Here is a 27,505-nt window from a genome sequence, read left to right on the forward strand (position 1 = left end):
ATTGACCCCTTGACAAGTGCTTCCATCACAGCCAACTTCAGCCTCTCAATGGCATCTTGGCAAGCTGCCGACCAATTCCAGTCACGGTCCTTCTTCAGCAAATCTGTGAGAGGAGCTACAATTGCGGAATAATTGAAGATGAAGCGCTGGTAGTAATTGGCAAGGCCAAGGAAGGACCTCAATTCTGGTACCTTCGTTGGTGCTTCCCAATTGTTGATAGCATCTATCTTGTAGCTATCCATCTAAATCTTGCCATGGCTGATAGTGTGCCCAAGGAAATGGACAATTGGTTGTGCGAAACTGCACTTCTCACGCTTCACATACAGCTCGTTGTCGCGCAGGATCTTGAACACTTTACACAAGTGTTCGACATGGTCCTCCATGTTGTTGCTGTAGATAACGATATCATCCAAATAAATCACAACAAACTGATCCAAGTAGGAGTGGAACAGTCTGTTCATCAGCTTGCAGAATGTCGCCGGTGCGTTCGTCAACCCAAATGGCATCACCAGCCAATCGAACGCACCATAACACGTTACACAAGCAGTCTTTGGCTCATCACCTTCGGCAATCCGAACTTGGTGATACCCTTTTCTCAAATCCATTTTGGTGAACACCTTCGCCTGTCCCAACCTGTCGAACAAATCTGCAATCAAAGGAACGGGGTACTTGTTCTTTACCGTGACCTTGTTGAGGGCCCAGTAATCAATGCATAGCCGCAGCGTCCCGTCCTTCTTTTTTCTGGAATAACACAGGCGCACCAAACGGCTCCTTGGACGGCCTGATGTGTCCAGCATCCAACAACTCCTTGAGCTGCTTCCTTAACTCCTCCAGTTCCGGGGGCGCCATGCGATAAGGCGTCATGGCAGGCGGCTTTGCCCCTGGAACCAGCTCAATTTGGTGATCAACTTCCCTCCGGGGTGGCAGCCGTTGGGGAAGTTCTGTTGGCATAACGTCCTTGTTGGTGCTAAGGATGTGTTCGATGCAAGGCGGCAATGGAACTGCCTCAGTGTAGCTCCCAGCGTCTTCAATTAGAGTGGCAAGAAATGTTGGCTCGCCTCTCTTGAAGCCCTTGATGATCTGCATTGCCGACAAATGCATTCCAGTTTGTGGTACCCGAATAAGGGGTACCACGCAAGACCCACCAATGTCACTGATATGCAGCTGGTTACGACGCGGCAAGATGAAGGCATTGACTTCATACCAAAAGTCAAGTCCTAAGATGACATCAAAAACATCCATTGGGGCAATTGTAAAATCAGTCTGCCCGGCCCACTCTCCTAACTCAATCGAAACTTTAGGCGCGAAGCCAGTGACAGTAGTAGGAATGGCATTGACGGTCTTCAACTTGGTATTACTGGCAACATAACTTAGGCCCAACTCCCTGGCCTTCTGCTCAGTCACAAAGTTGTGGGTTGCCCCTATGTCTACCATGATCCGCACGTCTGTGCCGTTCAGCTTGGCATCGACGAACAGAGATTCTCGAGGCCTGACGCTAGCTGGTTTGGCAGCCAAAGCAGCAATGGAGATGTGGTTGATCAGCGCCATATGATTGAACATGCCACGGCCACGTTCTTTCCTTTGTCAGCTCCACTACTCTGCCCACGTTTCTCACCGGCAGAACTTCCCGCTTGCGTTGCAGCCTTCTCTTGCTGCTTCTCGGCAGCCACCATGGCGCTCAGCTTCCTCAACGACGGACAGTACGGAGCAGCACGGGTCGTCTCTCCGCAGATGTAACAGCCTTCCCGGGGCACCCCTCTTGCGGTCTTCATAATTTTTCCGGAAGTTGGAAGGCTGATCACGGGGGTTGCTTCTCGTGTCACTGCTTCGGTTAGTATTTGGTCTGCTCCGGCCCCTGCTGTTGTTGTCGACTTTGGGAGGAATAGTTCTGCTCCTGTTATCCCTCCCCTTGGCAACATCACCACGAAAATCGTTGAGCGATTCCGCCACTACGATCGCCTCATCAACGTCATGCACTTGACGCCTTTGCAGCTCCTGCTTGGCCCAATTTTGAAGGCCATCAAGAAAATAGAACAGCAATTCCTCACTCGTCAAACTAGGAATCTGAAGTGTCAACTTCATGAATTCCTTGACATAATCCCGAATGGAGGAAGTCTGCTTTAACTCCCTTAACCTCCTGCGGGCTTCGTGGATGACGTTCTGGGGATAGAACTGCCGTTTGAGCTCAGTTTTGAATTGCTCCCAATCATTAATCTGGCAAGCCCCTCTCTCCATATCAGCCTTTTTCCGTCGCCACCACAGCATGGCCGTGTCTGTCAAGTACATCGCTGCCGTTCTGATTTTTTCCGCTTCATTGTGCATGTAAACGTGTTCGAAATAGGACTCCATTTGCCATATGAAGTTCTCTACATCCTGAGCACTCCTATCCCCTCGGAACTCCTTGGGTTTTGGGGGCCTCAATACGGGTCTCTCGAACTGTAACGGGAGGAGCAACTCCCGCCTCGGCAGTCTCATCAACCTGCCATTTCAAAGCCTCCACCTCTCTTTGAAGGGAAGAGATAGCTTCGTTGAACATGAGCTCAAGGGCGGACAGACCCTCTCTTTGAATATCTTCAAGTTCACCCAAGTTGTTCTTCACCTCGTCCAGCCCTTCAATGGCTACGGACTCGAGGGAACTGAAATTATTTTCAACCACAACAATTCTCCTGTTCAAGGCCGACAACCCCACCTCAACTCCGACGATTCTCTCGTCGAGTGGGTTGTTGTCCGCGCCTTCCTCCTCTTCAACAGCAGTTCGACCAGCAAGAGAAGGGTTACAAGAGGGCTCTCTTACCTTGCTCTTGTCTCGTTTCTTGGATGGTTCTTTCCGAACTTCTGGTTCCTTGTCTTGAACGATCTCCTCATTCCGTTGCAACCTGGACGTCATGCTCAATTGCTGCTCTAATACCAACTTGTCACGAGGTCAATTTTCAGCACCCCGTGGGACAGTCGAGAAGGCTTGCACGGCTCTTCTAACTCAGTCCAACCAAACGCCCAAAGAATCTAAAAGCAAGAGTCCACAAGCAAAGCCACAAATAGAAAATGAAAAAACAAGAAAGGAAGCCAAGTTTGGGAGGCAGCAAGGCCAATTTTCCAATATTTCCAAGAGAGCTTTTTACAAAGTAAGAGAGAAAGTATATGCTAACTACCCTATCTGAATGACAACTTCTTCAATATACAAAGGCTACAAAAGTGAGCCAAAAATGTCTGGAAACAATTCAAAAAAAAAGGCTACAAGTGGCAGATTCTGTGAGGCTGGAAAAGAGGCAGTTTTGTCTTCACAGCTTTACTGCCACATGGCAGATTGCTCGCACAGAATTTTGTCTTTCAGCCCTTGGCTGGCCTGGTGAGCATGGCCTGTTTCTCTATGTTGGCAAGCAACCTCCATCATTTGGGGAGGCAGTTTGACAAGGCATTTGGACCATCCAAGCTTTGAGGAAGTGCTGCTGCATTTTTGGAATAGACGGAATTTAATGTACCGCCTTGCGGGGCGGGACACGATAATTGTTCCAAAGCCCTCCGAGTTTGGCAAGCAGGTTATGAAATCCATTGTGACGCTGTCCCAAGGCTTTCAGCAATGGGCAGCGGCTCCAGCAATCCGGCCGGTACCTTTGTCTCAACTTTGTCCTATTGACAAATAAGGCACGTTCGCACATAGGCCTCGACGTCATCCCGCATCCGAAGCCAGTAGTATGAAGCTTCAAGTAAGGCCAAGGTCCTCTTCTGCCCCGGGTGACCAGCCCAAGCAGAGTCATGGCCTTCCTTCATCAAGGTACGCCGAAGGTTAGCCCACTTCGGAACGTACACACGCCTGCCCGTTGTATAGAGCAGGCCGTCTTCCTCCCAAAACTTCTTCGTCTTGCCTTGCTGGGCCAAGGCGAAGAGTTGTTTAGCAATGGGATCATGCTGCAATCCCTCCTTAATGTCATCAACAAGTGAGCTGCTACTTAGTCTGCATGTGTCATTAAACAGGCCACAACTACCTTGTTACATGTCAGACATGTCTTATCCTATGCAGTTGACATCCTCCAACTGTTGAGCTAATTTGAAATTCAAAATACAAGTCTAACTAATCATGTAAATAATACCATAAATGGCTGGAAATCAAGGAACTACCGTACTACCATGGCATGTGTACGGCACACGCAGGCAACCTTCAAATCTGGCACCAAATGCACACTCTCGCTCCCAGCTTCGCGTCTTTGCCCACATGTCTGCCTTGTGCATAGGTTCTCCAGTTGTTATGGGTTAACTTTTCCTCGTTTGACTCCACACAGCAGTCACGCACCTACGACTTAGCCCTCTTCTTTTTCCATAAGTTTGGTTCAACACTCAGATTATTTATGGCATATGAAATCACAACATAAGGCACATACAAGAATCGCTTCCCAACTTTGTATTTTAACTTGTGCCAAAAAGAAGCACACAGAACTCAGCCTTTCAAAGTTCAGCCAACAAAGCTAAATATGGCCTGTAACATCAAATAGGCCATAACCGCTTGTCACACGCCAGGCACATGTCTTGTCCTCTATGCAGTTGGGGGTAACCCAACTGCTTCATGATATAAGTCTTACTAATCCTGTAGCATCAACGTCTGGAAATTAAAAAAACTATCCAATATTCGAAGCATGTGCACGTGTGCAGGTTCTGCATCGCACAACTTGTAATTGGTACCCAATCCCCTTACTCGCCTGCCTTGCCCAGGTCATAGTCCACACGACGTTGTATACTCCGGATGAATCTGTCTAATAGGCTAAAGATACACCCCACCTTCCATGTTAGTTTTCTGAAGTCATTTCATGAAGATGCTAGGGATCCCAGCAAGGTTGGCATCCAGACGTGCCCCTCCTGTTGTGCAGTAGCAATATGAGGGAGAGATTGAGAAGATGTTGGATCACCAGACTTTGGGTCATAGCAAGAAGAATCGGCGGATAGAACTTCTGGTTCAATGGAAGGGCAAACCAGTGTGTGATGCTCCAGGTCATAGTCCACAAACTTGTCTCAGCCACGACCATAGCCTTGCCTAGAGCAGCCCTTGTCATGCCTTATTCACACCACCGTCAAGGTCTTGTCATGACCTGCCGACAGTCTTGCCTTAAGTAAAGTTGATCTTAACCGAAGTCATTTGGTCATGACTAGGTTCATCATGTAAATCCCTAGCCATCAAAACCTCCCCCCACTAAATGAGCTCGTCGTCCTTGACGAGGCAGAATCTATGTACACCTTGACTTCATCTTCAAACTGCCACAATTATGGTCCTCTCTCCCATCTAAAACCACACCGGTTTGCCCACCAAAAATTCATTCTATGCACTGATTCTTCTTGCTATGACCCTAAGTGTGGTCATCCAAGATCTTCTCAATCTCTTCCTCATAGTGCTTCCGCACAACAGGAAGGGCACGTCTGGATGCCGAACTTGCTGGATCCCCAGCATCTTCATGAAATGACTTCAGAAAACTCACATGGAAGGTGGGGTATATCTTCCGCCTATCCGAAAGGTTCAACCAGAGTCATACGTGCATGACTTCTTTGTGGCGTTGAACCATCATAAGTTGACCCCATAACAACTGGAGAACCTGCGCACAATGCAGGCACATGGGGAAGGCATGAAGCTGGGTGCCAGAGTAGACATTTTGGCACCAGATGTGAAGGTCGCCTGTGTGTGCCACGCACATACATCGACAGTAGGGAAGTTCCGTGATTTTCATCCGTTTATGGCATTGTCAACAAGATAAGTACACTTGTATTTTGAATTCAAATTGGCCTCGCAGTTCAGGGATGTCAACTGCAAAGGATAAGACATGTGACTAAGGTGTTGTGGCCTATATAACGGCACCAACCTGAGAAGCGCACCAAAGAAATACGAAAGCTGACCCATTTTCTTCCCAAATACCATTCAGCATAATGAAATCAAGGAACTTTCAGTATAATCATAAACCTTTCCAAGATCTAGCTTGCCAATACTCTTCGTACACTCTGCTTCTTTCTCGAATCTGCCACTTTGTTTGCCACCAAAGTTGCATCCAAGATCTCCTACCTTCCACAAAAGCATTTTGTGAAGATGAAACAAACTTATTCAAGACCTTCTTGAGTCTAATATAAAGCACCTTAGAAACTAGTAGGTCTATTATTCCCGATGCTCGTAGCTCCCTCCCGTTTAGGGGTAATGCCGATGAATAAAACACTTAAGCTCCTCTAAAATTCCCCTCTTTCCTGGAACTCATTGATGGTCTGAATAATATCGCTATTAGCTGTACTCCAACAATTTTGGGAAAAAGCCAAAGTAAATCCGTCAGGGCCCGGGACCTTGTCTAATACTACACAACTATACAACACAACTGTGTTAAAATTCACTCCCTCATGTGCACAATAAGTGAAGTAATGAAAGCTTTAAAGTAGTCAGATCAGCTATAAATAACAGCAACAATTGTTCATATTGAAATATGATGTTTTATGCAATAAAGCAGTGGCCCACCTAAAGGTGTTCCAGGTGTCAAGTTGGAGAAATTTTATCAGCATCTCAAGAGAAGGTTGGAATATTACACGATCAAGTGAGTCACGGCGTCTCCTAGCTGTCTCTGGCTCAAGGCTCTTCACAGGACTTGGCTTCTTTCTCCTGGATCGTTCTTTAACAGCAAGAAAGACTGATAGTTCCTTGTTAAAAGGTGTATTTTCAGCCTTTTCCCTAGCTGGAGACTTGTGAGAAGCACCATCATAGGGTAAACCAATTGTTTCAAACAATTCCTTCCGAATATTCTGACCTTTTGCAGGAGAATCTATGCTCAAATCAGTCATTAGTTTCGAGAGACTTTCAGAAAGTTGCTCTGCTACTACTAGCTGTGTTGTCATTGTATTACGTAAATTGTGCAAGGACTGAAAATTCCTGAAATGCAAATAGCTCCAACATTCACCCAAACTTTAATCAATAAAGATGAGAAAAACAAGGTTCTGGTACAGAGGGAATGCAGGTTGGAGAAGCGAATTTGTTCTTCTCACGAAAAGAAAGTTTAAGCAATACATGCAATCATATTGAAGTGTTTGTAAAAAGTAGACAATCATAACTAAGATAGACCTAATTGTGTAGCCAAAGAGAACAGGAGAACACCAATACCTGGGTTGTCCAGGCCTGCTCTGGAAACCTCTTTTATTTGTTTGTATCCTGTCAGTGTCGCCAAACTTATTCAACTCGAGAGTGTTGAAATGTCTCTCCAATTCAATTAGCTGGCTGGTCAAGCTCTACGTAAAGTAGAAAATCAGAAGTGATGAGGAAAACATTAGGAAGGGAAGGAACAAAAGCATTGACATTGATCATTCTGATGGTACCTTATTAACTTCGTTTACATGTTGCCTCTTTAACTCCAGCTCAGAACATAGTTTCTGGCGATTCCAGAGATTCCAATACTGTTCATCAGTAGCTTGCTTAAATATTTCTTCCATGTATACTTTCCTTGCCAAAACTGGAAATAAAAAATAAAAATAATTATGTTTAAAAAAAAGAGGATACATAATATATCGTAATGATGATATCATTGTCATCAACAATAATAACTACGCCTCAGACTCAAATAAGTTGGAATTAACGATATGAATCTCCACTTTTTGTCATTTCGTATCAACATCATACTAAGTAAAATAAAAGTGAAAAATAAGTTTTATATATCATTTTGTTACTAGTAAGTGGCCAGAAGCAGGCCACTGTCCCTCGACATGTCTGCTTCTAGCCGAGGGAAACTCAATATTTTCTCCGTCTAACTTGTCTTTCTAGAATGTTATATATTCAAAAATTAGGAAAAATTTCTATAAATCACAATAATTAACAACTTAAAATATTTAAGAGACATAAAAAAGTCGGTTGACACTCGAAATTTTATCAATGCCACATAAATTGGGACAGAGAGAGTGACATGTATTATCTAAAAATGACGTAAAAAGTACTATAATCACAATAATTAACAACTTAAAAATAGTTAAAACCATAGACAATTTGGTTGACTCTCCATATTCCATCGATGTCACATAAATTGATGAATTGGGACATACGGAGTAACATATATATGAGCTTGGGCTGGCAACGTAGTTATAATAATAATGATATTAATTCTCTAACAAGTCTTATACCAATACTCAACTAATAGCTTTCACTAATATGGTTATTAAATTGAACAGGCAATTAACCTAATGTCTTAGATCACAAGCATTATTTTTTCAAATAAATGCAGTGATTGTGCTATTGTTATATGGTTTTTAAGCTCCAAAAGCCCAAAGAGAGGCAACTAGAGACAGAAACAGAAGAGAGACAGCAGGGTGAGCAAAGAATAATGGCTGCCCTCAGAACATATCCCTTGTACTTCCAGATGTACATTCTGAAGCTGATGCAGCAAAACACAAAAATTACATAAGATAATGTCCTTTGAACATATCTGTTGGCTGATTTGACATTGGCAAAGACCAGTGAGAAATAAGAGAAATTCAAAGAGGATAGAACTAAGAATAATTAGGATGTTGTTGGTAAGAGCCTATTCCTTGTAAATATGGGAAATGTTCCGAATGCAAATAATTGTGTAATAGGAATTATTTTCTTTTCTTTTTCATGATATAAACACAACTTGATCCCAACATGCTTGAGGGAATAATCAAGAAATTATATTCCTGAATTCTCTTCTATTTTCACGGAGTCTAAGAAAATAAAGATATTTTTTCACATGTTAGACAAATATATGTCAAGTACAAAAATTATCGTTTTAAATAAGACTGATGACAGACTAAATAGTTTCCAAAATTGTAAGGTTCAATATTTCAGAGACATACTAGAAAGGAAAGTGTCACATAAATAAATTGGGACAGAATGAATGTTGTTTCACCTTGTTAGAGTCCCACGATCGTTGAAGCATGAATGTATTCGATTTGGTTTTGGACAATTCTCACCCCATGCTGATCTTGGAATTGAGTTATATCTAAAGTCGACTTTCAATAACACAGTACAAGAATGGAAGCTTTCACATATAGCCACTTATAATAATTAATTACTCTCCATATCTATAGTTTGATAATTACAATTTGTAGCTACATGTTATATGAAGGAGAGAGGCAAGCGAGACTGGGAGAGAGAGGAGAGAGGCGAGAGAGGGGGAAAAGAGTGGGAGAAAGGTGAATTGTATATGTATATTGGTTAGATAATTGTATATTATACATATGTAATTGTATATATGGCAAGAGAGATTGGGAGAGGGAGGAGAGAGGCGAGCGAGACTAGGAGAGAGAGGAGAGGCGAGCGAGATCGAGATAGGGAGAAGAGAGGCAAAAGAGAGAGGGCAGAGAGTGGGAGAGAGGTGAATTGTATATATATATATAATTGTATATAACATACATATACATTTGTATAAATGCAAGCGAGATTAGGAGAGAGAGGAGAGAGGAGAGCGAGATTGAGAGAGAGAGGAGAGAGGCAAGCGAGAGAGGGCAGAGAGTGAGAGAGAGGTGAATTGTATATGTATATAGGCTAAAAATTTGTATATAATAAATATTTATTTGTATATCCTGACGAATTATACATATACAGACATGATTAATTATACAAACTCGACGTCAGCCCACGTAATTAATGTATAATGTTAGTCGTGAGTGGTAATTATAGCAAATCGTAGCTATGATGAGTAATTAAATGGTATAAGTTTGCTTATCCGCATAATTTTCCCTACAAGAATTGGACTCATCCAATCTTGGTTTACCTAATACGAGCCTAATTATGTTATTCATATTCCAAGTGTCCTTGCAATGGGCACATGCAAGAGTTGTAACAATCCCATACTGATTAAGGGTATACTTTGTAGCCTTTTAGCATAGTCTTCACACAATCACCTTCTCAGGGGCTACCTTAGGAGGTTGAGGGATAGATCCAAAATCCACTTTAGTGGTTAAGAACCTAGTGGTCAATGAAGTGGTTGAGAAATCCTGAGGTGTCACGTTCAAAACTCAGTGGAGACAAAAAAACACTAAGTGATTCTTCCCTTCTGTCTTAGCCTTGGTGGACAGATTTACTTGGTACCCATTCTAGCGTAGGTAGCAAGTATCTCGTGGAATTAGTCGAGGTGTGCGAAAGTTGGCTTGGACACCACGATCATCAAAAGAAGTCTAGATTGACCCAACTCATCTTTACCCAATAAACTTTCAACATGTTTGAGTCATAATCATCTTTACCCAATAAACTTTCAACAGGTTTGAGTCATAATTTTACCAACTCTCCTCATTTTTACTTGCCTGCATTCGACACCCCTCTAAGGGTATCCCAACCAATAACACCAAATTTTACACTAAAATAGAGTCAATTCCAACCCACTACATTAAATTTCACTAAATAGAATATTTTTTTATATTACTCTCTCTTCAATATTATATTATTATTTTATATTTTTTATTTCATAAAACAAATATTTTCACATTTTCACCCAATATAATTCACATTCTTTTCTAACACAATCATTTAACATATAAAATTATTTGATATTACAAGTGTTTTAAAATAATATAATTTGATAGCAAATGTTACACATTATACATATTAATGGATAATATGAATAAAAGTGAAATCATTGATGAAATACAATTAAATAAATATTACATGATTATAAAATTTATTTTGTTTTCTACATAAATATTCAACATCCAAAAGATTAGTATGTTGCTCTGTTATTTGCTTTATTAATGCCCTACGAAGTTCGAAATGAGCATCTTTGTCTTTTGTTTTTTGTGCCGAGTTAAAAATTGTTCAAATCGATAATTGTCATCTACTGTAATTTCTACCGTTGGAGTTGGACTTTCCCAAGCATCTTGAATTAGTGCATTAAGATGACATTCATCCACAATTATCATGTTATGCAATATAATATACTAAATTTAAGATTAGAAATAAATATTATAAAGATATTACATAATATATATATATATATATATATATATATATATATATATATATATATATATATATATAAAGAGAACCCTAAACCCGCCTACGTGGTGCCACAACAAATCAGGATTCCCATTTAATTTATTTTATTTTCAAAACTAGCCTTTCGTTTATGAAAAAATTTTACTTTTATGAAGAGTTGTCCGTTTTATGAAAAATTGTGTCTTTTATGAAATGTTGTAACCTATCTGAAGGGTTGTAACTTTTCCAAAGAGTTATAACTTTACAGAAAAGTTGTGAATTTTATGAAAAGTTATGACTTTTATGAAGAGTTGTGACTTTTATGAACAATTGTGATTTTTATGAAAGATTTTGACCTTTACGAAGAGTTGCAACTCTTTTATATAATTTTAACTTTAATTTTGTCATGATCATTTGTAGGCTGCAAATTTTGTTTGATAGTAACTTATGATTTGAGAATGGTGAAAATCATAATTGCAGATTCTTGAATGCAGAACAAGATAAAGAATAAGGACATGCAAAGCGACAAAAATCATTGTACATGAGGCAAGTCCTGAAGGAATCAAAATTGTTTGCATTCCGAATACACTTTCCATTTTCTTACACTTCGACTACAATTAATTTGATTTGTATGGGCAAGTGTAGTATTTTGTCTTGATTTCTTCACTCCTTTTATTGATTTGAACTGATGGTGTATCAAAAACAACTTTCCTATCCTCCAAGATAGGAGTAGGCTCTGTATCCACACTATTTTTCTCATACCTCACATGTGAGATTACAATGAAATAATCATTTGTATGTGGAACCAGGACCAAAACTAATACGATTAAATGATAATCTACGTCTCATTATCATTTATATTTAGGGGGAATATAAGGTTCTCGGACTCTTGTAGTTTGCTAAACTAATACAGCTGGTTGTTTAAGTTTAACCAGGACCAAAACTAATACAATTGAGTTCTTGGGTAGAACTAATGCCACATTGACAAATAAAAGCACAAAAGTACTATATTAGGTAGATTTCAAGGCCGAAACACACAAGCATTATGAAATCGACAACTACATCTAAGAACTATACATACTCACAGAAGAAACTACGAAATCTCAACTGCCTCAACAAACTACTAGCGCCTCCAATTTAAATTTAGAAACTTACTAATGGATTATGTTATATTATGAGTTATGACTTTCAAGAAAAATACTCGTTAACCTTCACCATATTTGGTTATTTTAAATTGTTGAAATCACCTATAAGGTGTTCTGCATTAGATGTGGGAAAGAACCTTGGGTGACTTTCTGAGAGACGCAAAATGGAAGAAAGTTGAAATTTTGTTTACAGTAAGTAGGTTTTAGTTCATAGACGTGGGTCTATTTAGATTGGATTACTCCAACCTGCAAATCCCGCGCCGGCCTAAAAATAAATATTGTAATAACCAGCAACCACCAGCCCCAGCCCTCCCCACCCCGCATTTATATTTCCCCACACCCGCCCTGCGTTGCCCTAACTCGCCCCTCTACAACCCATTGCCATCCGATTTTACAGCTTGTCATCCTGTGCATCAAGAATGCATGCATCAAGAATGCATGCATCAAGACTGCACGATTTCTGTAGACTGTAATATTGATGCATTCTCCTTTTTTGCCTGGCTGATTTATGGAGAGTGGCACATAACCTCATATTCTCATACAAGGTATACAAAAAAAGACATTGTTCTGCAAACACACCAAACTTTCAGAATTATATCATCTCTGATTTCTGTTTTTTCTAGAAGTTCCCTCTAACTTACCAACAGAAAAGCAGTACCTTCTCTTCAGAGGAGAAAATAAGGAGCAAAAACTCCACATGAAATTTGATCTTTTAATGTAAACAATAATCTTCAGAATATTACCTAAGTAAATAAGGTTGAAACTGAAAATACGTGGGAGAACAATAAATAAAAGGAGGTATTCTGCATGGTGGAGCATGTGGGTTATTCGAAACCAAACCCTACTTCACTAACATTCCTAACTAGTTTAAATAATGAAGCCTTTTTTTTAAAAGAAAAATCAAGATATGTATAGTGCTTAAATAAGTCTAAATAAAGCATTTAAAATATCTGGCCGAGAAATTAAGACACCAAGATCAAAATCTCAACCACATTCAACTCATACAAATACAAATCTCAATGATGGACTGCAGCATTTTGTGCCCGACTACAGTGGATAAATCGGTCAATTTTATCCAAGCTGAGATCCTTAACAAAGAAAAGCTTTCCAGAAGACTGCTCTATCAGTTTCTTCCTACAAAACCCACCTAGCAAAGACAGGAATAGAACAACATACCCAGTGAAATCCCACTAATTCAATGATTGCAAACAAGCATGATAGAATTTATCTCTACATAATCCGACCAGCATTGATAAATCGTGGAAGAGAATACACATCTTGTGAAATTAGGTCTTAGACCTAACTCACACCCCAAAATCTAGCTCAAAGGGAGGAGGATTGTCCAAGCCTTATAAAGAGTTCACCCATCTCATTTACCACTGATGTGGGACTTTTGTCATTCTTTAACACCCCACCTCATGCTCAGTGCTTAGCATCTGGTGCGTGGGCAATTTTTTATTTTAAGAGCCCAACACCGAGTGAGAAGGCACCCTTCGGGGCGGCCCAATGCTTTGAGCTTGGGACTTCCATGTTGGAGGTCTCAAGTTCGAGACCCTTGCCATTTCCTTCTGGGTCGAGGCCTAGTGCGGGTTACCTCTCTTATGTGGTTTGCAAGCTATTGCATAGGAGCTGGGGTTTTACCTTGTGCGCACCCAAAGGGTAGCGGCTGCGGGTTTCCCTTGTCATTAAAAAAAAACATCGGGTGAGACGGGCTCTGCTCTAATATTATGTGAAATTAGATCTTAGGTCTAACTCACACCCAAAAACTAGCTCAAAAGGAGGAGGATTGCACAAGCCTTATAAGGAGTTCATCCATCTCATTAACCATCGATGTAGGACTTTTGTTATTCTTTAACATGTCTGACTTATAGAGGGAATACCTAAGCAACAAGAAATTACATCCTGGAAAAACCCTTCGTGGGCGCAAGGGAAAAAATCTTGCATACCACTACAATTATCAAACTTGTGATTTGCAAATTTGATGGCACCAATTGACTTTTTCCTCCACAACTTGAGACAAAATTTGTCTATACTTCAACTGAAATTGGTTCTTCTATCCTAAGTTATCCGGACTCTTCACTTTTGGTGCCTAAATCTGTGCCGACACACCGTGGGTGTGGGATCTGTGTCCAGATTTGGTCAATCGAATTTGGTACTTTGACCAAAATCGACGGAGAAATCTGGCACAAATACAATGATTTTGTAATTAAAATAAACTATGGTGAAATTGTCGAAATTGGGATAGCATGTTTATTAAAAAAAATTGATAAAGTTAAAATTGTATTCTTTAGCTTTAAGGGTATGCTGGCTACCTCCAAAAAGTTACAAGCTCAAACCATAATTACATTGATTCTAAGAAATCTACCACTGTTCTGCTACTTCTATACCCTCTTCTTTACACCAAAAAAAAAACATGTTAATGCAATTTTCTTTAACTTTCTGCATAGTGTTAGTAATATTCTCATGATACCTAAGATTTCTTTCTCTCCAAATAGTCCACTAGACACAAGCAGGTACTATAGACCACCATTTTTTTGGTTTCTTGCTTCCCCCCCCCCCCCCCCCCCCCTCCTTATCCAGCAGCTCAAAAGATCAGCAGTATGTTCTGGCATCACCAAGGGCTCTTGAGAAATGTTGTAGACCATGCGCCACACCTGAGCAGTAACCCTACAATGTATGAATAAGTGGTTGTTAGTTTCTTCCTTCTCATGACAAAAAAAGTATCTGGAGACAATCTGAGTTTCTCCTGAGTGAGACATGCCCTTCTGGTAACCAATCAGGTGAAGCATTTCGCCTTGGTTGGGGTGTGCCCTCCCATATTTGTTTCCATAGTCCATGAACTCCCCCAGAGTGAGTCATGACCTCTCTCCTATATAGTCTACGTACATAGAACTTGCCATCAGAGTCATGTTTCCATCTTATACCGTTTGCTTTTGTAGTAAGGCCCGTAAATTTACCCAATTTGAGAAGCAGTTCAACAATTCTATCCACTTCCCAATCATTTAGATTTCTCCTGAAGGTGAGGTTCCATCCCTGAGGGGACCAAATCTCAGAAATTTTAGCCTCAGGATTGGTGCAAAACGAAAAGAGATCGGGGAAAAACGAATTTAGACACTCTTGTCCAATCCACTTGTCCTTCCAAAAAAATACTTTGTTACCCTCTCCCACCTTGACCACTAAATTCTTCTTTAGACTATTCCATAAATTTTTGATTGATCTCCATACTGATACCCCATACGTGCTATCTACTACGTTAGACATCCACTCCTCGGTCTGCCCATACTTGTTGAGAATTGCTCTTCTCCATGATGCCTGATCTTCAACCACAAATCTCCGAAGCCATTTAGAAAGTAGACTTTTATTCTGGACCCTCAAATTTTTTATGCCAAGACCCCCTGTCTTCTTGCTTAGTAAGGTTGTCTGCCATTTAACTAAGTGTATTTTTTCCCTTCTTTGTTCCTCGACCATAGGAAATCACGCCTCAATTTATCCAACCTCTCTTCTACGTTTGCTGGTAAAGGGAAAAGAGACATAACATATTTAGCATGTATATAGAAATTTTTTAGTCAGTACTTTCCGTTTTATCACCTTATGGGATTCTCTTCTATTTTTTCCACGGAATACGTTGTAAGTTTTCCACGTAATGTCTCATAATTTAGTCATATATCTCTATTTTAGATACTTGAATTATTTTTAGCCAAATCCTTGCACCTGCATAGTTCCTGGATCCATACCCCTAAATCTTAAAATTTAGATCATCAATGATCTCACCTCTAGATCTCCACCAGTATTAGACATGAGTCCGAGCAATTTAGATTATATCCACTCAGTCACAGACATTGCATGAAGCAAGAAGAAAGTCCGAGTAAGACAGCGACTTTCCAACTTCATGAGGTGTAAATTGAAATGTAAAGATGACAATTCACAACTTATGAGAAGTGTAACACTTCATTTCCAGATCTTGGAATGATTGAACACACAATAAAAGTAAGAAGAATGTTTTATTAATTTTTCTTGTTAACGCTTCATCGATTCTTTGTCATGATTCTGATGTCTACATCAAATAAATGATTGATTATAAATAGGAGAACATGGGAATAACAAGTCAGCCTATTTTATTTGGTGGACAGGATCAAGGATATATACCTTGTACTGTCTTATCAAGGAGAAGCTGGACCTCCCCAAGTTGTTTATCCATTACTGCCTGCAATTAGAAAAGGAATAATTCTAAAACTCATGCAGCTGTAATTCTGGTAGGAAGCGAAAATACACAGACAATCCATCCATTTATTGCAGAGAGGCTTCTGAAACTTTCTCCAATTGACCAAGATTCTGCACAACTTGGATAATGATTAGCGCTTGCTGATTGAGTAAACACTAAACTCAAATATCAAGAAGATGCACTCCACAACAATTGCCTTCTTTCTTACTAAAAAAAAGGAAGAAGAATTTGAAATTAGACAAATCATTCACCACAGTAATCTCAAATTGGTTTTATGGGCTTCAATTCTTTTCATATGCTCCTTTTTCCTGTTTTAGAGACTATTAGGGAGAATATCAAGGGAAAGATTAGAAAACCACCAAGGAGGAAGTAAAGGAGTAAGAAGAGATAAACTTCTTACTCCTTTGCAACCATACGAAGTGTTCTTTTCTTCCCAAAACTTGACTTGTTTCCTATTTTATAGATGGAACTAATTTTTATGAACATAATCTTTTGATAGAATGTTCAATGCGTTCCAATTCGGACATTGGTTACAGGTATAGGTTGTAATTCTGCTCTTTATGTAGCAGTTTGTTTTACCAAAAAATGGATGTCCAAAATGAGGACCAATCATTGATCGAATACCAAAACATGAAAGTTTACAAGGCAAGCTTATCAGTACAACTTTTGCAACTAGTTAAAAGAGATTTTGGACAGTACTTTAACAGAACCTTTAGAAATTCTGTTTTCTTTGAGCAAAACATCCTGAGGAAATTTCTACAAATTCAGAAAATGCACATATCTAGACTGCCAACATACAGAATCCAGAATTTAGTGTAATTAAGCTTTCGATAGTAATAATAGAGCGTGAGCAACAAACACCTTCAACCTAGCATCAACTTTTACCAACTAGGCAACAACAGATTTTTCATGAAAGAAGGTTCTATGTGTGGATAGAAATTACAAGCAAGCAAGATCATCAACTACTACAACGCAACAGTACTTGTGCCTTCTACTGTTCTTAAGCCAGAGTTCCAGGTTCAATCCAGTTTAGGACTTTCATGATTAAATCTTATTGGATAAAGTACTTGATTTTAGAGATGTCTGCAACTAATAGCAAGATTAACAAAACAAGCTTTATGTTAAGAAACATGGCATCATACAAGATATTAGGTGAGATAGAGAATGAATATGAAAGCTTACTCTCCATATCCTGCATTTCTCCGATACACTCTCTATACCTTCCTCCAATGCCAAAACTGAACTGTTGTGAGCACGGATGGAAGCATCTCTAAACCCACCTTCACCTTCTATACCTTCTAGAAGATCATCCAATTTCCTGGCCATCTCTTCAACCTTGAGGAAATGAAGAATATGAAATGATTAAGCATGTTCCAGTACCTTGTTGAAAAGGTTTAGATAAGCTACTTCATAAATATAAGCAATTTCAAGTATACTTATCAGATCAACAGCAACATATCCAGTGTATTCAGAAAATGCATCCTACCATGTAAATACGCACAGGATATAATATTAAATTCTCATAATAAAAAAACACAATTGGGAAGGCGCAAATTAATCATAGGAGGAGCATATGCTAGCATATACGGAGATCCAGGTTCAATTAAGAATATATTAATTGTTTAAATTATGCATAACCAATTAGTAAAACTATATTGGCAAAAATTGAGGAAACTAGCTTACTGCTAAAAGTTGAGAAATTAACAAATCCCATCACACCAAAAGGACTGACTGAATAAAAGGGGTCATGGAGGAGACTTCCCATAATAGATAAAAGAATGCATTTAAGATTCCAACCAAAAATGATGATAAATGAATAAGATACTGAAGAAAAAGAGAGCATGTTGATACAGGATACAAGACACACACAAGCACACTCTACCTTTCATTTCATCCAAGATAAAACTTACATCATGGAATTGCTTTAATGGAGTTCCTTCACTTGTCTCCCTGGTGAAGTGCAGCTTCGAGGGCTCCGACAGAAAACCTTTCTGTGATTGCAACATTGAGCCTGGAAAAGCAGGTGATGATCCAATACTCCCTGCTCCCGTCATGGCTTTTTGCTTGTAAGAACTGATTGATACTGAAGTTCCAGCTTTCTCATTTGCGCTAGAAGAATTTTTATCAGGAGAACCAAAATTTCTTCTTGGAACACCACTGAATGGTGTGGATGCAAGTGTTTCATCACTTTCTGAAGAAATGTGAAGTTTGCTTGACTGTGATGAAGCAGTAGAAAAACCTGTTGACATTATCTTTACAGGTAACTCCATGACACCGCCAGTTCCAGCACTTGGCCCAATTGAACGAATGGAAAAATTACCTACGGAACTTCCTGAGAAAGAAACTGAACCAGGTTTAACTCCAGCTACTTTTTCAGTTTCTTGTGTCCTAAAAATATTCACACCTCCAGCATCCACAGACACAAATGTTTTGGGTGCAGACAGCATCAAATTTGCACCTTGGTTCTGCAAAAGGTTAAAAGAATGTTCAGACTCTGCCAAGATTAATTATCATAGAAGATTCTTTGCTTCTTGCTGCTTATAGCTTTCCCACTAATGAGAGAGGTTGGCTTACCTGATTAGTGGTTTTAATCGCTTCTTCTGAGCTAAATTTCTCTGCAACAGATGATTTAGCACTTGTGGCAAGAACTTTGTGACCTCTGTCTATTTCATGGGGTTGCAGTCCTGAATCTACTTGGTTGATTTGCTTCCTAGCACTGGAAGATTCAACTACCAAATCTTGTGATGATGCCACTTTATAAGAGTTGTTTTTCTCTTCAAAATCAGTAGATTGGGGTGACACTGAAGCAGCAGTAGCACTACAAAGACATTTATCCATTCATAGCCTTCAGAAAATTATCAACGTCGGGCATAGAAACCAGTTCAAATCATTGAAAAATAACCTCATATAGGTTCGGATAGCTGAGGAATTACCTAGCAAAATGAAAAATGGAAAGCCTTCCATCATTGGTAAGACAAAGGAGAAGGCAACATGGTGAAACTTCTTTTTCTTCTTCACCAAGCAACAGTTTAATTTCCCCATTTTGGGAAACTTTGTCGATGGCAAGTCCCAATATCAATATATCATCACCAATGTCTGATACCAAAATAAATATTGTCGTGTTTTAGGAAAACTCGTATTAAGAAAGAAGCAAACTGATTTTGACAAGCATAACACAAAGCAATCTTATACAAGATAAGGTAAAACTGAAAGAAAGCTTAGATCACCATGAGCCTCAATCTTTGGAGACCAATTATCATTCAAAATTTCAATAATTGCAGCTTCATTCTTTGTATCACCAACTGACCATCCAAACAGCAGTATGTGCTGATCCAAATTCTTCCTATTAGCCACAAATGCCAACTGACTGTAATGAATAGCAAAGAAGACTTAATCAAGAATCCCCTTTTGCAGAATGTGGAAAAGAAAATTGATAAGTGATATACATTAGTCACAATCAACAGAAGACACTGGAAAGTGAAATTCAAGTATAAGATAACATTGACAAAAGATGAGATAACTGAATATAAACACTGCGAATTGAAAAGAAAATTGGAAAGTGATTTACATTACTCAGCGAACAACAAAAACACTGGAAAGTGAAATTTTAAAGGAACACTTCAATAAAATCCAGATGCAGAAAACCTATCAATTATCATAAAGGCAAAGTAATGATACATACTGCTGATCCAAATAGCTCGAGAAGAGATGAGGTCCACTACATGAAGGAACTGCATCGTAACGGAATTCAAGAAATACATACCCGAAGGACCTTACAACTGGCCTAGCTGAAGGCTGCAAAGGGGAAAAAATGGTATGAAATATGAAAGAAAAATAATATCGAAAATGCTCAAGTTTATTATAGGCTACTTAAGGTGACTTCATACTATTACAATCACATTGAACATCATTATTTATACTACTCAAAATAGAAAACAAAAAGTCTTGCACAAATTCCTAAATACATGTATCACAATTTACTAGATATATTTACTACGAAACTCTAAAAATACTTTTTGAAAAATTAAGAGACAATTTTAGGAGACTAAACATTGATGCATTAATTCCAACACTCCCCCTTAATGCATTTGCTTGATAACTCCAATGCGTTCTCGAAGATAGCAAATTTTTTCTCTAGGAAATGCTTTGGTGAAGATGTCAGCAAGTTGTTCTCCTGTCTGACAATAATGCGACTGAATTTCGCCTTTCTCTTGTGCTTCTCGGATAAAATGATACTTGATGGAAATATGCTTTTATCTTTCATGGCTGACTGGATTCTTAGCAATTGCAATTGCTGATTTGTTATCACAATACAGAACAGTCTCTTTTTTCGTTTTTCACCAATGTCTTCAAATATTCTCATAAGCCAAATAGCTTGAGAAGTAGCCTTGGATGCTGAAACATATTCTGCTTCGGCAGTGGATTGATCAACAAACTTTGCTTTTTTGATAACCAAGAACAAATGTTTGATCCAAATAAGAAAGCATAACCAGAAGTACTCTTCATGTCATCTATACTTCCAGCCCAATCATTATCAGAATAGCCAATTAAATTCAAATTTTCACCAAATTTGTACATTATCCCATAATCCATTGTTCCTTGCAAGTAGCGTAGAACACGCTTTGCAGCTCCAAAATGCACTTGGCTTGGTTCTTGCATGAATCTGGATAATAAACTAGCAGCAAACATAATATCTGACCTTGTTGAAGTAAGATATAGCAAACTTCCAATCAAACTCCTAAAAAGTGAGCTATTAACTTTCTTTTCTCCATCATCTTTTCTAAATTTATCATTTGCTGCTAATGGTATGGCCACAGATTGAATTTTTGAAGAATACTTTTAGTATACTTCTTTTGAGAAATGAAAATTCCTTCTTTCACTTGAGAAACTTCGATGCCCAAGAAATAATTTAGCAATCCAAGATCACTCATTTCATAAGCTTGCATCATATCTTGTTTGAAATTTTGCATCATCTTTACATCATTTTTTGTAAAGAGCAAATCATCCACATAGAGACAAACAATGATAATGCTGTCATGTTCTTTCTTCACATACAAAGTGGCTTCACTTTTACTTCTCTGGAAATTATTTTACAGAAAATATGTATCAATTTCATTGTACCAGGGTCTTGGAGCTTGTTTCAGCCCGTAAAGAGCTTTTTTTTAGTCTATATATCTTTTCTTCTCCCCCTTGAACAAAAAATCCTTAAGGTTGCTCAACATAAATCTCTTCATCAAATTTTCCATTCAGAAATAATGATTTAACATCAAGTTGAAATATCTTCCATTTCTTTTGTGTAGCAACAACAATTACAGTTCTAATTGTCTCAAGACGAGCAACTGGAGAGAAAGTTTCATAAAAATCAATACCTGGTTTTTGCGCGAAGCCTCTAGCAACCAACCTTGCTTTGTGCTTTTGAATATCTCCTTCCTGATTGAGTTTGATTTTGTAAATCCATTTTAGACTTACAACTTCTCTTTCTCTAAAAATAGCCACAAGCTCCCAAATATTATTTTTTTCGATCATTCGAATTTATTCTTCCATGGCTTTCTTCCAAACATCATGCTCATGATTTTCTGGCTCAACACCGGCAAAATTACATCTTTGATAAATGTCACTCAACATTTTTGTTCCTCTTGGAGGCGGTTCTTCATAATCTGAATCTGGGATTTCTCCCCCTTGAGAGACATCTTCATCTTTCTCATTATCTTCTTGATTTGAAGATATGATAGCAGTATTCTCTATCTTTTTATCCTCCCAATTCCATATTGTTTTTTCATCAAAAATGACATCTCTACTAACAACAAGTTTGTTAGTTTTGACATCGAGAAGCTTATATCCTTTTGTCACATCACTATAACCAAGAAAGACACATTTTTGACTTTTTTCATCTTATTTTATTCTTTTCTCAGCAGGTATATGAGCATAACAAATACACCCAAAATTTTAAAATGACTTACAGAAGGTTTAATTCCACTCCAATCTTCAACTGGTGTCTTGTCCTTTAGTGTCTTTGTTGGACACCTGTTAAGGTTGTGAACTGCTGTATGCACTGCTTCTGCCCAAAAATATTTTGGCAGCCCTTTCTCATTCATCATAGTTCTGGCCATTTCAACAATTGTTCTATTTCTTCTTTCAGATACACCATTTTGTTGAGGAGTGTACCCTGCTGTAAGTTGCTTCTGAATGCCTTCATTTTTACAATATTCTTCAAATTCTCGACTTGTGTATTCCCCTTCTCGATCACTGCGAATGATTTTGATGCTGCAACCTTTTTGCTTCTCAACAAGGGCTTTAAATTTCTTGAATGTAGCAAATGCTTCTGACTTTTCTTTCAAGAAATAAACCCAAGTCATTCTTGAGAAATCATCAATAAAGATTAGAAAATACCTTTGACTTTCAAGAGATGGAGTCTTCATTGGTCCACAAATGTTGGTATGAATTAGTTCCAAAAATACACTTGCTCTCCAAAACACCCCTTTTGGAAAAGACTTCATGTGTTGTTTTCCCATGACCTTGCACCATGCCCTTTTGCTTGAGAAGTTTTAAACCATGAAAATTGAAGTGACAAAATCTTTTGTGTCAAAGCCATGAATCATCTACAATTTCATTTTTTAATGCATTGTAATGAAATTGCAAAGGGAAGTTTCTTTTTATCATATTTACTTCAACAATGACTTGATTTGGCTCAATTTAATCATAAATCTTGCAATAATTATCTCTAAATACAAGAGAATAACCATTTTTCATGACTTGACTAACACTAAGCAAATTTTCTTCCAAGTCAGGAACATAAAGAACATCATGAATTTGCTTACCGCATCCTTTCATGTTGATCGAAATAGTACCTTTACCTTTCGCATCAACTAAGGTTGTAGTGATGCTATTATTAATTGAGAGGAAAACCTTTTCATCTCCAGTCATGTGATTACTACAACCACTATCAACATACCATTCATTGCTGTTTGTTGAAGTATCAGATTTAGAAGCAAAGAAAAGATTTTCTTCCCTTTCTTCCTCATGTTTTTCACAAAAATTTGCTTGCTCCCGTTTCTTGTGCCAACAATCCTTTTCAACGTGGCCAAACTTTTTACAAAAGTTACATAGGGGCTTGCCTTTGTGCCAACATTTTTATGCATTGTGATTAGTCTTTTTGCAAACTTTACAAAAAAGACTAGAGTTTTTCTCATCTTTTTCTTCAACCTTCTTGGAAGAACCATCATGATCCTGCTTCTTTTTTGGCTTTTGATTTTTCTTCTGATGATTTTTTGAGAAATTCGGAAAATTCTCATTTATTTTAGACTGGAAAGCCGTCTCTTTGGGTTGATCTTCACGAAAAAATCTTCGCTTCTCGTGTGCACGAAATGATCCAACTAGCTCTTTGATGGAAAGCTTAGAAAGATCTTTCGTCTCCTCAGTGATAGCAACGATGTACTCATACTTTTCTTTGACACTAATTAGAATCTTTTCCACAACTTGTTGGTCAGAAATTCTATCACTATGATTTCTCATTTCATTAACAATATTCATGACTCTTATGCAATATTCATCAATTTTTTCAGATTCTATCATCTTTAAATTTTGAAACTCTCTTCTAAGAGTTTGAAGATTTATAGTGCGTACCTTTTCGTCACCATACACCTCAGTTTCCAGAAAATCCCAAGCTTCCTTTGCAGTCTCACAAGTAGTAATTTTTACAAATTTGCTCTTGAGACTCTCATTTGGATTTTGCTCAAGACTTTTGCATCTTGATGATACTTAGCCTCAAGATTTTTCATCTCTGCTGCTGTAAGATCACCATCGTTTTCTGGATCTTCAAAGCCATTCGCAACAATAGTCCACAAACCTTTAGCTTTCAAATGTGTTCTCATTCTTATCTTCCAGTATTCAAAATCAGTTATATCAAAAAATGGAGTAAGAACAACTGAAGAATCTGCACCTTCATTTGTTTTGGATGCCATATTTTTTTTTTCTTCACCTAACCCTAGATTAAGAACGAAAACCTGCTCTGATACCAATTTGTAGGAAATATGAAATGAAAAATAATATCTTTAGAAAATGCTCAAGTTTATTATAGGCTACTTAAGGCCACTTGAGATTATTACAATCACCAACTACATCACTATTTATACTACTCAAAATAGAAAACAAAAAGTCTTGCACAAATAACTAAATACACGTATTACAATTTACTAGATATATGTACTACGAAATTCTAAAAAGACTTCTTGAAAAACTAAGAGACAATTTTGGAAGACTAAACATTGATGCATTAATTCCAACAAAAATAACATAACTGAAAAAGAAGAAACCTAGCAAGTAAGCAGGTAACAAATTGCTTATGGAACAAGCATAAGAGATCGTTCTAACAATTCAATGAAAGCCTAAAGGACACATATCCCAAGATTAAAATACAAACCCTTCACCCCGACAGAAACTGTTACTAGATCGAGATATGTAAGTTTTCCTTAAGGAAACAAATCCTAATCATTAACTCCCTCTGGGTCATTTTCCACCAACTATAGTAGCACTTGAGGGTGGAGATTAAGAGCACCAACACCGTATGATCTCAACTGTCAAGGTCATCGCCAAGTGTCTGATCTTCGAACCTAAGTTGCTGCAGATGTGTCTGCATGTGAACTCTCTTGCTCTTCTAAACAACTAAGAGCTTTGTGTGTTCTTTTTCTTATGTATTTTCTTTAACCAGGGGAGCGTCTGGAATCCTATTTTAGCTTCCTATTTTCTCTTTGTACTTGCTTCATTTGTCAAACCTTTTTGCTTTTAAACACTCTCAGTATAGATAGGCAATACTAAAAACGAAAAATTCATGATCAATGATCATAAGCTAAAGTTTTATGTGACATGGTCCGACCTTGTTGTAACCTTTCCATTCTAGCAATGGACATATTTGAACTTGAAATCATGTCAGGAAAAGGCCGCAGATATGTCAGGATTTTCTAGGACAACTAATGTCTAGTATAGGAAAAGGCTATTTAATGTTCACCAAAAATAACATATATACTTGAGATCTTCAGAATTTTTGGAAAGCTCTGTAATGCTCACCTTTCTCTCCAAATTGCTCAGATTTATATAGATTGTAAGTGTTGTGAATTTGATGGAGGAACACAAGAACAATTTTAAAAGCAAATCAATCATGGAATTACTACCCCTTTTTATACTCGTGGTGTCAAGAGCATGTGTGCAGCTCAACTTATTTCACAGGGTATCTGCTACTTTCCACCAAAACAGATACAGAGTAACTATGTCCATCAAGGCTTGGACAGATGAAAGAAATCACCTACTGATTTTTTACCTCCGTTAAGATCTAAATGGATGTTTTTTACACAATTTTACTATATAAAATTCCTCTGTCAGCACACAACTAAATATATATATATATATATATATAATACCAACACCATTTAAGTAAGAACAAGAATTAAATTTCATTTAGAACCAACCCAATTTTGTATCGGTTTGTTGTCATCTGCTACTCTTAGTGGTGAAGAAATTTAAATATTGTCGGAAAGTAAAATGGGAAACATAGATGGAGAATTTTAGACTATAAAAATGAAGACACGTAAAATAGTAAAACAAAAAATAAAAAGAATTGAGAAATGAAAATAACCCTTGGATGAGTATGTGTGGTGGCTGGTAAATGACACAAGGAGGACGGCGATGAAGGAATAGCAGCTGATTTGGAATGTGTGTCTCATTCTGGAAATTCTTATTCTTACGCTTAAGTGAGAGCGCCTTCTTCTGTTTGTGCCAGACCATCAATATTTTTTTTCTTTTTCTTCGGAGAAAGATGAGAAGAAAAGAGAGAAAGAGTGCAAATGAATGCTTTATTTTTTATGGAATTCAATGTCAATGGGTTTTATCTATATTGTATGAAGCGGAGTCTTGTGATAAATACATATAGGATTGAGTAATTTTAGAGATAATTTAATTAATTTAAATAATACACAAATTAAAAAATTTATTACAGTGTCATTGATCTCAATAATATAAAGAAGGGCTTTCCAAAAATTAATTAATTGTTTTCATATGTAAAAATTTAAGAGTTCATACATTTAAAATACATGGTATTCAATTATTAATACAAACTAGCAAACAAATATTTTACGATATTTAAACAAACATTCCCTGAGTTATATGTGTTGGTTGGTAAGTAGTTAATTTATTATTTATTTATTTAAAAAGAAAAAAAGATAATAACTCACTAAAGTTAAATTATATTATTATTGAAAGAATGGTATATTTATAAACTTAATTTGTCAATTTAAACTAAAATTATTTTTCTTACAAGATTTTAATTTTATAGATTATTCTACATACAAGTCATGGGCACGTGCAACGCACATGTGTCCTTTGCTAAATTGTGTGGAGTTGTTATAACGATGTGTGTGTGTGTGTTTATATATATATATATATATATATATATAGGTATGTATCCCATGTATCCCATACTTAATTTAAACTTATGTGGATTTTCTCCGCAACTATCCCGCTCTGCCACATTTGTCATCTTAATCAAAACTACAAATAAAGGGTAATTAAGTAAGAACAATAATTAAATATTTCTTAGAAGTTATAACCAACACAAATTTTTGTTGGTTTATTGTCATCTTCCACTCTTAGTAGTTAAGCAATTTAAATATTGTCGAAAAGTACTACGGGAAACATGGATGGAGAATTTTAGACCAAAAAATGGAAAAGACATAAAATAGTAAAACAAAAAAATGAAAAGAAAGGAGAAATGTAAACGGCCCTTGGATGAGTACATGTGGTGGGGCATGTAAACGACACAACGAGGACAACAACAACAAGGGAATATCATCTGATTTGGAATGTTGTATCTCATTCAGGGAATTGATATTCTTACGCTTAGGTGATTGCGTCTTCTTCAGTTTTGTAACGACCTGTTTAGTCATTTTGAGCAGCAGATTTTATTTCTGGAAAAACAGGCTGAGGCGACGGACACAACGACGATCCGTCATGGGCACGACGGACCGTCGCAGGGTCTCGTTCCAAAACACTTAGAAAAACTAAAAATTGGGTACTGAAAATCGACTCTCTGAACTTCGTAACGAAATGGCAGGACGGACCGTCACAGACCCTTGGTGGAAATTTGGGTCTCTGAACTTTGCGACGACCTGCAGGACGGACCGTCGCAGGCACGACGGCCCGTCACAGGTTGCGCAATCCCAGTCC

General features: G+C 37.9%; 3 protein-coding genes across 3 annotated transcripts; all 3 read right to left on the bottom strand.

The window, feature by feature from the left end:
- Positions 1–705: 705 nt before the first annotated feature.
- LOC138342075 (uncharacterized) lies at positions 706–1,548 on the bottom strand. Its single transcript, XM_069294257.1, has one exon. It carries the CDS (start codon positions 1,546–1,548, stop codon positions 706–708), a length of 843 nt encoding a protein of 280 aa, XP_069150358.1.
- A 4,820-nt stretch (positions 1,549–6,368) lies between these two features.
- On the bottom strand, positions 6,369–22,647 carry LOC104645555 (nuclear pore complex protein NUP214-like). Its single transcript, XM_069294259.1, has 16 exons — positions 22,252–22,647; positions 21,851–22,045; positions 21,661–21,721; positions 20,791–21,087; positions 20,363–20,731; positions 19,974–20,157; positions 19,519–19,658; positions 19,225–19,387; positions 18,866–19,109; positions 18,612–18,756; positions 18,202–18,530; positions 17,474–17,626; positions 16,216–16,273; positions 7,324–7,457; positions 7,112–7,236; positions 6,369–6,883 (listed from the first exon to the last, which is right to left on the bottom strand). Exons 1-16 carry the CDS (start codon positions 22,645–22,647, stop codon positions 6,409–6,411), a joined length of 3,468 nt encoding a protein of 1,155 aa, XP_069150360.1. The 3' UTR covers positions 6,369–6,408.
- Positions 22,648–22,984: 337 nt separating this feature from the next.
- Positions 22,985–23,803, bottom strand: LOC138342076 (uncharacterized). The gene is made up of 2 exons (XM_069294260.1): positions 23,595–23,803; positions 22,985–23,252 (listed from the first exon to the last, which is right to left on the bottom strand). Exons 1-2 carry the CDS (start codon positions 23,801–23,803, stop codon positions 22,985–22,987), a joined length of 477 nt encoding a protein of 158 aa, XP_069150361.1.
- Between the last annotated feature and the right edge of the window lie 3,702 nt (positions 23,804–27,505).

Source organism: Solanum lycopersicum, chromosome 2 (assembly GCF_036512215.1).
Source record: "Solanum lycopersicum chromosome 2, SLM_r2.1".
In the NCBI taxonomy this organism is placed as follows: domain Eukaryota; kingdom Viridiplantae; phylum Streptophyta; class Magnoliopsida; order Solanales; family Solanaceae; genus Solanum; species Solanum lycopersicum.